The 12,430-nt window shown below is 35.2% G+C and overlaps 1 protein-coding gene across 1 annotated transcript; it reads left to right on the plus strand.

Moving 5' to 3' along the window:
- The first annotated feature begins 682 nt into the window (after positions 1-682).
- Positions 683-11,512, plus strand: LOC110110323. The gene is made up of 4 exons (XM_020841735.2): positions 683-1,014; positions 1,109-1,353; positions 3,371-3,478; positions 11,082-11,512. Exons 1-4 carry the CDS (start codon positions 873-875, stop codon positions 11,202-11,204), a joined length of 618 nt encoding a protein of 205 aa, XP_020697394.1. The 5' UTR covers positions 683-872; the 3' UTR covers positions 11,205-11,512.
- Positions 11,513-12,430: the final 918 nt, after the last annotated feature.

Genomic DNA, 12,430 nt, shown 5'->3' on the forward strand with positions numbered 1-12,430 from the left:
ATTAATTACAAAAAAGTCCCTATTTGTCTGTTTTATAAAGCAGAAAAAATCTATATAAATAATAGTTACAAAACAGCCTAAATAGCAAAATCTATTTTTCCGAAGAGATAAACTCGACGTTAAATAGGAGAAATTATTGGGTGCGGAGTGCGGACGTAGCTCTGTGTGTGCAAATGAATTGGTTCGCGCCACGTGGAGCCCATCTTGACCCCATCGACTTGAAGAGAATGTGTGCTCTGCTTACCCGATAACCTGATAACACGAACCATCCGAACTACTTGAAAAAATGCGCGGTACCTATTAGTATCGAGCGGTACCTAGTAGTACCTAGATGCGGTAAAATAAAGAATAAACTCTAACAACAAACCCTAGATCTACAATAACTTATGGAACTTAGAATGCTTACAAAAATATGTCAAATCCTAGAGAGTACCCACCTCTAGGTACTACTAGGTACCGCTCGGTACTACTCGGTACTACTAGGTACATCTCAGTACTACTAGGTACCGCGCATTTTTCAAGTAGTTCAGATGATTCGTGTTATCGGGTTATCGGATAAACAGAGCACACGTTCTCTTCAAGTCGATGGGGTCAAGATGGGCTCCACGTGGCGCGAACCAATTCGTTTGCCCACACAGAGCTATGTCCGCACTCCGCACCCAATAATTTCTGGTTAAGTAGTCCGTCCCTTCTTAAGGCGATTACGTAGCCGTCACGCCGCCGCGTCAGCTTGCCCACTCAAATACTCTATTGCGCAGAAGGTCGTGTCGCCGTCGTCCGTCTCCTCTGCCGACACCATCTCTCCTCCTCCTCCTCCTCCTCCATCTTCAAATCTCTAATTTAAACTAGTTTTAATCTACCAAAAATTCGAGATGGCCTGTCTGCAGATAGCAAGATCCGGCTTCACTCCGGCGATTCAAATTCGACCAAACCTCTCTGTCCGCCGCCGCGCCGTTGCCCCCCTAGCCGTCCCGGTTCACAGTCGTCTGGAAAAGGGAAACGGTGATTCTAATGGTAACTGATTCATCCTTTTTGTTTCGATCTTCTTTGTGCTTTCCATTTATGTTAAATATTCTGAATTCTGATGCGAGATTGGGGGATTTTTAAGGAGAGGAGCCGCCGGAGTCTTTGTTCATGAAGGAGCTGAAGAGGAGGGGAGTGACTCCCTCTTCATTATTGGAGGATACTGAGAGGGCTTTTTACAGACAAGGCCAGGAAGATTTAGCGGCGGAGGAAGAAAACGGGGGTAGGAGGGGACGGTCTAAAAGGAATGGCGTAGCCTCGGCGGAGTACAAGAAGCGTGCCTCAGGGCAGCGGGAGCTATCTATGTCGCTTAACAGCGAGGGTATTGAGGTTCGTAATATTCACCAATTGTTTTATTTCATGCAAGTTGGGGTTTACTGAAGTTCATAGCATTTGAATCTGTGCTTTAACTTTTAAGCTTGGTGCGATTATTGGTTTAGTTGATTGATGTCAGGATGCTCTATACATCATAGCTTGCCAGTGGTTCATGATCCGTTACCTTTGCGGTCTGCATTGTGTTTAGAATTCATTTAATTTGAATAGTCTTACCTTATTCTTTAAACTTAAAAAAAAAAGTATCTTTTGTGGAGCAAACGCAAGATTCAGGTAAAAAATGAATGCCTATGACTGAAGTGGTGAGGCTATAATGGAGAAGGGTTACTGATGGATTCACATGAAGATTTCTTATAGAAACTAAAAAAACTATACCTTTTAACTTTTTTATGTGAGTGTTAAAAGATTCAAAGATGCAAACGAGCAGAGCCAAAAGGTCAAGTACATTTGATCCATGATTTAAGAGGCACTGATAATTATTTTAATTTCATTGTCTACCAAAATCTTGTCTCAGTAGTTGCTGTTTTCTTATATTTCAGCAGAACTTTCTTGTTTTGTAGTATTTTGTCGTTTATAATGCAGACGCATCTGAACTGTTCTTTCATTACATTATCTCTTTATGACTGTGCCATAGAAACATTCATGGTTTATAGTGTCCACTGTGTATGTGTCATAGCACTACGTAGTTTTTATTAACTAAATAAACTAATTTTCAGCCCTAAACTGGTAATAAATGTTGAAATCAGTAATTCCAATTTCCTGAGTTCTTTGTCATGCCCCATTCTGGATAGCAAAGTTTGGCAACCTATTGGCTTAGCTTGTTAAAGTTTATACTGAGTGTAAATATGATGATGCGCCATCACTTATTTTCTTGAACGAATAGAAAAAACAGAACTACAAAAATCTTTTTTAGACTTAAGAATGAAAGATTGGATCACTTTGCATCCAACCTGAAATAGAAATGTTACATTAACTTTCAAAATTCGATAGAAAAGAACTCTTCACTTTCTTTTTGTCTAATATTGCTTCTTACGCTCTACCAGGAATATAATTGGTTGCTAAAGCCTGAATCAACTATTAACATTGTAATGCCACCTAACAATCTAGATTCTTGAGTAAAATATTAATAGTAAGAATATTTTCATCAGAACAGACAACTAAAAAGGGGCTCTTCTTGCATCTGGTTGCTATTTTTACATGAGAATTGAATAACTTTCTTCATTTTTAATAGGCAATATATCTCTCATTAAATGCTTTGAATCTTCAATAAGTTGTTGCTTACCCTTATCCCTCCGATGGTGGTAAAATTTGTCTGTGATTGATTATTAAGTTGAGGATTGTTTTCTTTTTTAGCCCACAAATATGAGGAAAAAATTTGTTGTCAGCACAATCTAAACATGCAGCATGGGCATAGCTGTCTTCATTTAAAAGTTATACTCAAATAGTCATTGGATTTATCATTCTTTGTATTGAACTTGCATAATGCCCTTTTGGCTTTTTCCCATCCCTTGGATTCATTGTTATGTTACGTGTAAGATACATGAACTATATTACCTTAAAGTGGTATGATAAAAGTATTCTCATGAGGTTGTCTATGGTTTTGCTTATAACATTTTTCTATAACCCATAATCGTGTTGCAATTTTTTTTTTTAAATGCTATCTCAGTATTTCTGAATCTCCATAGGTTAGATTAGCTCTTATCAGACTTTAGAGAGGGTAGTTTAGCCTTATATTTTCTTACCTTAGCCGTTCATATGTAATGTTTTTTGTAATTCTTATGTTTAGGTGGTGGTTTTTTTTTTTCCTTGTCCTTTTTATGTTTTGGTGGTTAATTCCTAGGAATTTATCATATCATACTTTCTAGTATTGTTTTTTTAGAAGATGTATTGTTATCCTTTATCATGCTTTCTTCGTCACTCAAATATTTTATTGATGTTGATTCTCTCTTGCCTGTTATTTTGATGTCTTTGGAGATATTGAGATATAATGATGTCTATTTTATATTTCAATTAGGGTTTGATTCCACGGGCGAAGTTGCTCCTGACAATTGGAGGGACATTTTTTTTGGGATTTTGGCCTTTGATCTTGATCACAGTCTCTGCTTTTGCAGCCCTGTACTTAGTAAGTTTTGAAATCATCCTTTCTTGGTTAATTTTATTGTAGAATTCTATTTTTTTTAAGAACATTCTAAAAAAAAAGCAAAAATTTATAGTTATTTGTAGGGAAAGAAAATAAAATCTTATTTTTGGCAGAAAAAAAAAAAAAGAATATGAAGTCTTAATGATACTCATGCTTTATTGTATTGAAATTGTCTTGCATGTGCACCTTTATGCCTATTCATAGATCTTTTCTGATGGCATGTTCACATTGAATTGCATATGTAGGCAGTGTAGCTAAATTTGTTAAGGAGTTTGATTTTTCTACTTACTCTCTGATGTATATTTCCTTAGCTTGGGACCTTGATGTATCTTATTATTTTGTATATATTTGGGGACATTTAGATGAGATTTTTTGCCTAAACAAGAATTTTGTTTTGACAATTTAATGATATTACATTCGTTAAAGAGATATGGAGGCTTGTGCTAAATGTTAGTGGGATCAGATCATAATGGATTCATGATAGTCATGATGTTGACTTCACATCATGATGGAAACCAATTATTACAATTAGAATAGGAGTGTGCATTTGGTTGGTTTGTTTAATTTGATTACTAATGAAATTGAATCAAACTTTAACTTTGTAAATTCGGTTGGTTTTAAATGAACTGAAATATAATTACTCCTATAAGTGAATTAAATTATTTCTAGCTTAAATAGTATGTATTAAGAAGAATGCTAGTAATATTGCTAAAATTTATATTATTGACATGTAAAATAAATAATAGTCATATTAACTATTGCGTATTGATATACAACTCATAAGCTTTGTTAATTTAATATTTAAATAAATTAGTATAATTCAATTTTTATTTAATTAATTTTATCAAAAAATTGAAACAATAACAAAAAAATTAAAGAAAGTCAAAATTACACTCCATAATTAAATCAATGCTTTAATATTCAAAACAAACCAAACCAACAAAATAAAATTTGTTCGATGCAATTTTTTTTATTTATCCAAACAATGCAAACTCCTAATTAAAGCATTGGATTGCAAAAGTTTCAGAAGATTTGCAAGTGTACATTGATCACTGAACAGGATTAGACCATTATCGAACCAAATGGACTAGATGACCATTACTCTCTTCTTAATGATTATAGGACATTAAGGGTGGTACAACCATAGTGAGAAATGAGGAAATGATTGAAGAGACTTTCTGTTTTTCTTGAACATATGAATCTAATAAGGATATATTTTGAGAATTCTAGAAGTTTAAAAACTTTTCATGGTAGAAGAAGTTAATTCCCATAACTTTATTTTGTACTTTTTGTTAAACTAGTTTACTCTTGAACTTTAATAAGTGAGTGATGTTTACCCTTGATTGCAATAAAACTTCCACTTTAAGACAAATTTTTTGGGAAAACCTCTTCTCGCGGGATGGCTTGCAACTATCCCTGCCCTTCTCCTTAAAGCCACTAACATCATTTATCCTTCTTTCTTTATCAAAATTCTGTAGGGTTTGACTCTCTGGTAACCTTACACACATCATATATCCTTTTCCGTATGACAAATTGCCCTAATATTTTCTCATTCAGGATCCTTGTTTTCAAGACATTCAATGGAGATCAAATTCCTATGCTAATTCTTGAATATGTTACAACTTATGAAAATTCTACATAGTTCTATTGGCGATTTTGATTTGAGCATCACCAATTCTCACAATATTGGAGGGTTCATCATTAATATGATATTGTTTTTTCGTAGTTTCCAACTTAAAAATTACACATATTATTTATATTTGGTAAAGCTAAAAGTCTAAAAGATGTGCATGAATTGAAGAACTAGGACTCGGTGGAACCATCAACACTAATGATTAATGCAACTTGAATCACCTATTGTGCCTTTGTTCATTGAATCTTCGTTTTTGTTTAATTTTCTTCTATTTTCTTTAAGGGTTATCTCTTTTCATGAGCATGGCTTTGCATATTGCCAACATAGGTCGCTGATATTGACTTTTTATTTAATAGTTGTAAATTCTCTCAACTTTGTCTTTTTTTGTACTTCTTCCTCTGCCTTAAATATTGAAAGCCTTTATTTGGTTCAGTAAAAGTAGATGTATGACTGCCCATATGTCTGCCTACAAGTTTCAATATACTTGGTTCATGTACATCAATTTTGTCTCCTAATTTGGAAAATAAAGCTTATTTTGATACAACTTATCTTCAATTATCATCTTCCAGGATCCAAAATCTTTTACATTGACCTTATTGTTCTTGACATTTCTATTATCACCATCCATTGCTTGCACTCTTTCCTCGAAGTTTCATAACTAGCTTCAATACGAATTATTGGGAAAGTAACGGAGTTTTAAAAACGAGGATAAAAAAAGTACTTAAAAGGAAAACTCAAAATAGATGGCAAGAGAAATTATGTTTTTGGTGAGATTTATCTTAACTGCATTCGCATCAACACAGAGAAAAGATTTCTCCATTATTCATAATTTTATATTCCACGTTGTCATTTGAATTTAGTGAAGGATTATAAATGACCAATATAAAGTTATTGGATATGCCTTAAACAGCATGCAGAGAGGATGATAATTTTTCTTTTCTTTTTATCTTCCTTCTTCATCCACTATTTTTATATCTTTTTTTGTTGTTGGTTCTCACCCTCTACTCTGTCCACCTCTAATATATCATTTTTAGAATCATGTCTCTGCCTCTCTCCATTCCTATTTGGAGAAGAAATATCTTTGACTCCATATAAGCAACTTCAGTGACTTTTAGAACAAGTCGCCTTAAATCATATAAGAATATGATTGCTTTGAAAAATGAGTTTGTTTAGTGGATTCCACTATAGAAAGTGAAATCTAGCTAAGATAATCGTGTTTTAGAACAATAAATGCTGATAATTGGTTATAGTGATGGTGAAAGGATGAGGGGCTAATGACCACCTGCCTTTTGTATGAAGTCTAGTTGAATGCTTAATTATTGCATTTATCATCTTCTTGGCCAACATTGATTATTTGGGAGTACATATATTAGGTATATTTATGATGGACACTGACTTTTTTTTAATTATATATTGTAGTGACATGGCAATCATCATTTTTATAATATGTCATTGTTGAACCATGTACTAAAAAATCCACGAAAAAGAGGCAAAATTGGCGACTCGAGCTGCGACACGTTACTTAAGTGGCCAGACGACTTTTGATTGTCAAATGGACTGTGTCGTTGCGATCAGAATGTCAAATTTACCTAAGAGGGAGCCCCTTGTAGTCAAATCAGACAAAATTGGCCAAAGTTTACGACCGACACCAGAAAATGATGCGCGACATTGCCTCAACGATGTTTGCTAGCAAAACAGACTTCATCGTTGCGTTCGAAATGTCCTAATCATCTTATAATGACTGTAATATTGCCTAATGATCTCACGCGGAAAAATCAGAGCGGATCTCAAGACGAAGACATGCATTTCAAGGCGATGATGGCACAAATTATGAAATGTTGGCACACAAATCGATGCACAAAACTTGAGGAACTTTATTCCTACTCAAATCCTCGAAATCCTGCTTAAATCTTGCCTAAATTTAGGTTCAAATCCCGCTTACATGTTGTTCGCCGCCACTCGCATCTCTTCCCGCGAGCTCGCCTCGATTACCTATTAAAACAGCGACAAGCGGAGCTCTCTGTTCGATTCCTTCCAAGCACGAACTCCCTGCTTCTCCCAACCACTCTGCCGACCTCCTACATCCGTCCCAACCTCTAGCTGATCCCGACCTCAGCCACCCGTTCTTCTTCAATCACGATCTGACTTCCACAGCAGCTCCAGCCCTCCACCTAGCCAATCGACGCTCCAGCCCACTCGACGACCCACACAACTCCCACACCAGTTGCCTGATAAGCTTCCAGTCGAATCCCTTCAATCCTCCAGCAGACCCGTTCGACTTCCCACCTCCTTTTCGCGCCTAGCTCTCCTCCTCCCTAGTCGCAATCCCCTGCCGTGAAGCCTCCCAAGCCTGATTTCCTGACCTCTCCACTCTCGACTACAGTAAAAACAACTCCCAGCAACTCCCCTCTCCATCCCTCTGTCTGCACCCAACAGCAACCGAATACCAGCAACCCCCTCAATGTCCGATCTCCCCGCTACATACGCTGAACTTCATTTCCCTACAACCTCTGGTTGCTCATGAGGCTTTTTCTACTCAAAGTTCTCACACTACAGCCTTCTCCTATCAAGCCCAAGTCCCGTCACTTCCACTCTTCCACTCTTCCAATCCAACTTAAAAACCCTCATCTTCTAGCAGCCAATCTCCATGCAGCCCTCACAGGCCATTGTATTGGGCTGATTTTGGTGCTGTGCAGCACTTGGCCTATGAACCACTCAGCCCTCCTATCCTCCTCATAGCTCTACCAAAAGCAGCCCATCACTCCACTAAGCAGCCCGCTTCATAGCCCATGCTTTACACTCCTTCCTCTCCACATACAGCAATCCCACTCAGCAAATCAAATCAGCCTCCGCATAAAACAACGCTCAAACCTACTCAAAACAGCAATCACGCCCATCTACAACCCACTATCCTCACATTTTCCCAACAGCCCCTATTCTTCACCCACATCCAAACAGCAACCCTCATTAATCTCTCTCCCTCTCTACATTATTTAAAAAAAAGAGAGTAAAGAGAGTAAAGAGAGTAAATTTGAGTGCGCCCCAGCTTTTGCGCACTCTGCCGTCACCTCCATCGCCTCAACATCATCATCGTTGCTCCGCTCACTAAGGTATATTGTCACATAAACTCAAAAACCCTCAAATCTTGTTTTCAATGCTTGCGGCGCAATGAGCGGACCACCTATACACATTTTTCTTAGTGTGGTAGAATGGAGCTCAGTACGACACTTCAGCGAAGTGGGTAGGCCATGTACACTTTTTTCTTAACATGACGGAGACACTCCTAAGTAACCGTGTGCATTCTTCTATGCATATGGGGAAATATGCGAGCTTCAATACAAGTAACCTCAACGATTCACACATGCTTTTCGTAGTGTAGTGTGATAAAAGATATCGGTCGCGGTGTCACCTGACACTTCCTAAACATGTTTTTTGTAGCGTGGTGGGAAGGCCCAGCTCTCCAAATTCTCATAAATAGTAGAGACGTCGGGAGGCTGCCGAAATTCAAAATTGACAGGGAACAAAACTTGAACAAAAATACATTGGGCTTAAATGAACTACAAGGAACCAAACTTATACTCAAACTCACAAAGAGCTGGACCTAATATCAAAAATGAAGTTCGCAAATCATACAACAACAAGCCTTTATCGTGCTATGTGGGGTTTGTTACAAGAATCTTTTTTCTCCATTATGTACTATTAAGAGTCAAATTCTCATTTAAATCTAATAAAGAAATGTTATTTCTAATATTTTCTAAGTCTTTTTAGGTCTACCTCAACTTTTTTTAACATAAGTCAAATCTAATACATCTACTTTCCTAATCGGGTCATCGGAAGACCGTTGTTTTATGTGACCAAACCATCTAAGACGACTCTCTCTAATCTCATCTTCGACTGAAACTACTCCAACCTTTTCTAAAAATAAAATGACAAAAAATGAATATAAACATACTAGTAAGGGCTTGTAGTGGACAAAACTCGAAGAACAATTGGCTTGCAAGCATTGATCAATAAGAATAAAAGGGAGTATGACAATCTGATGCAAGCCATAATATGGAACCCCTAATATATGCTATAACTTACATACGAACAACTTGAAACTTGTAATATTGATATCAGTCATCCCGTAAGCCCTATGCATTTCTCCACTTCAACCATCCAACTTGAATCTACTAATAATATCCCCATTTATTTCACCATTACTTTGAATAATAGATCCAAGATATTTAAAATGTGTACTTTTATTAATGACTTGATCGTCCAAAGTCACAATCCCTCCACTAGATCTATTATTACTAAAATTTATACTTCATATATTCAGTTTAGAATCTTCTCAAACGAAAGCTTTTAGGCTCGAAGGTTGACCTCCATAATTCAATTTTACCTTTAACTTCCTCTCTAGTCTTATCAACAAGAAGAACATCATCATCAAAAAGCATACACCAAAGTACAACCTTTTAGAAATGTCTAGTGAGAACGTCCATGACTAAAGAAAAAAGATATTAGACTTAACTTGGAAAATTAATTGTGCAGAAGATGATTGTTTTTTTTTTCATATAAAAGTTAATATCTGTCTCGATATGTATGCATGCATTCTGGTTCATGAGCACGCCCAGTACTTCAGACGATATAAAAGTTAATATCTGTCTCGATATGACTACGAGAGTCTGTTTGTTGTTTTTATCATATTACTATTGGCCTACTCCATCATATTGTTTATCAACCTTTCAGGTACTTAAATGAAAGGAACATGATAGGAAGTGGATGCAATTTCCTTGAAATCAGCAAACGACAATAAGAAATGACGAAGAAAAATATTCCAAAATTATTTTTATTACAAGATATATAAAAGAAAATAGCAAGATATAGTTGGATTTTCAATTGGAGAGGAAGATCCGTCTCTTCCAAATCCCTAGCCGCCTGCTAGAGCCCAACTAACATAAGAATAAACTAAATTCAGCAAACTCCCGAAACATCCTCTGAAATCACCCTATTTTTTAAAAATTATCTTAATAATTTTATTATATTCTAATTGAAATCACTCTATTGTTAGCTTTAAATAGACTCACATAATTCCCTTCTAAATCAGTCCCCTTTCTTTAAATAATTACCTTTCATATTTGAATTCAAATTAGATTTATTTTCTTAATTAATTTCCTCTCAATTGTAATTAAAACTTTCCTAAACAACCCCTCTTAATACCTCCTCCTTTTTCACTAATTAATTCCCTCATAGATTTTGAATTCAAATTAGATCTCTTGCTTAAATAATTCCCTACCAATTGTGATTTAAACATTCCTAAATAATTTTCCTTTAATTAAGAACCTTTCTAAACAGCTCCCTCTTTATTAGAAAACTTCTTGATTCCCTCCCAATCAAATTGGCCGGATTAGAGGATTGTCATATTCCATAATTTAAGCTACTCTCATTTTTTTAGTGTTTGGGCTTGATACAATGGTTGGATTGTCTTTGTTGTGATCTGCAGGTCACGATGTAATCGTCCCTTTAGAAATAAAGGTTCAAATGTAACACAGACTAATCCGCAGACATTTGTCGGAGCTTCGTGCAATCACTAATATAAAATTATTAAGTGTTTAATGAGCCATCAAGATCTTTATATTCTATAAATAGTAATACTCTCCCTTAGAAAAAAAATGTTGAAGGCTTCTCTCCCAATAAATATTAAAATCATGAGCATCCTCTAATTGCCCGTCTATTTATCACTTAACGTATTTCGAAAGTTTTAGTTAAGCTCGATGATATTTAATTATTCCGTTATCTGGTTTTTCTTGCCGTCTTAGTAAAGATTTGGCAGGAAACAAGAATCCTTCTTCTTCTTCTTCTTTTTTTAAAGTTTCGTGGGCGGCATAATGACCTTTTTTTTTTTATCTTATCTTATCTTTGTATGTCTTTTAGTTGAATGAAGTACAACTAATTTGTTAGTGTTTGCAGTACTTTGGGCCAACTTTTGTTCATGACGCCAGCAAGATTTCAGCATCACCGCCGCCATATATAGAGCCATATGAGCTTCTGAAAGATGAAAGGATATCAGAAATAGCTCCAAATGTGAAATAGACCACGCTCAACCTTAATACTTCTTCTTCATTAAGTTTGTGAAAGAGAACATTTCCATTCACATGTAATATTCTACACCATAGCAGTGAATTATGTTTGGAGGGTAATGCAGCTCCCAAGTTCCCACTATGTTATTGAGAGAGTTTTTTTGTATTGGGGCATAGCAGAAATGTTACAGTACCCTTAAAGCTCTTTCCTGATTCTTTAGCTTTGTATTAAAATAGGACAATTAAGCGAGCTTATTTTGTTCATATACTGCACTCTCATTGGATTTATAAAGAAGAAAAGCAACATAAGCTTGTACAGAATTTATATTTGTCCAAGAAACAGGTCAACCAAATTTGAACATGTTCTGATGTAGTTAAAATCAGGTTCACACGTTTTCCAATTCATTTTCTCAAAGAATACATTCCTCGATCATTAACTGATATATAAATCATAAAGAATCATTGTAAACATATTTCATAACATTTAAATACTTGCTTACCTATGATTACTAAAAAACAATTCAATTATATGTTATTAATTATTTTCTTGCTATGTATTTGAGTACATTATTATTCAAATAATTTTCTGAATGATATTTGTGTTTGAGATAGTTCAAAAGTCTCCATCAATAGAATAAAAACTCTCTATTCTCTATTTTTTTTAACTCTATATTCTCTAATTATTTGTTCCTTTAATAGAGATATTAAAAATATATTTAAATATAAAAAATTGTAAAAAATGTATATATTTTTTCAATTTCAAACTTAGGGGCTATGTGGTATCGGATTTGTCCTGAGATTTAAGGTAAATTTAGCCAAACAATTTTTGGAGGTCACCTAAATTTGAAGCCTGTGTAAATTTAGGATATAATATACAATTAGCCATTATCTCGCAATAATATAGTCTTACAATTTAGGTTTTGATGATATGCATGTAGAATGCGTGAGCGATAATGCGATATACACAGAATGCATGAGCGATATCGAATCATCAAATCATATCTATCTCCATAAAACTAGTAAAAAATCTTTAAAAATTATTTTAAAATATAATAATGTGTTGGTTAGATTTGAAATTTCAATCCAATGATATTCTCGTTAATGTATGATCAGAAATGCATAAATTTTTAAAAAGAAAATGTTTTGAATGAGTAAGCTCTAATACCAACATTGTTCAGGTGATGACATCACCATTCACTCCAGCCAACCAAAAGTACAACCTGAAATCCCAAGTAACCA

The sequence above is a fragment of the Dendrobium catenatum genome, unplaced genomic scaffold (genome assembly GCF_001605985.2).
Source record: "Dendrobium catenatum unplaced genomic scaffold, ASM160598v2 fragScaff_scaffold_636, whole genome shotgun sequence".
In the NCBI taxonomy this organism is placed as follows: Eukaryota; Viridiplantae; Streptophyta; class Magnoliopsida; order Asparagales; family Orchidaceae; genus Dendrobium; species Dendrobium catenatum.

Excerpts from the sequence above, each read along its gene's own strand:
- LOC110110323 (XM_020841735.2), top strand. The coding sequence starts at position 873 with ATGGCCTGTCTGCAGATAGCAAGATCCGGCTTCACTCCGGCGATTCAA. Across the intron at positions 1,354-3,370 it reads TTAACAGCGAGGGTATTGAG|GGTTTGATTCCACGGGCGAA; the intron begins GTTCGTAATATT and ends TATTTCAATTAG. Across the intron at positions 3,479-11,081 it reads CTTTTGCAGCCCTGTACTTA|TACTTTGGGCCAACTTTTGT; the intron begins GTAAGTTTTGAA and ends TAGTGTTTGCAG.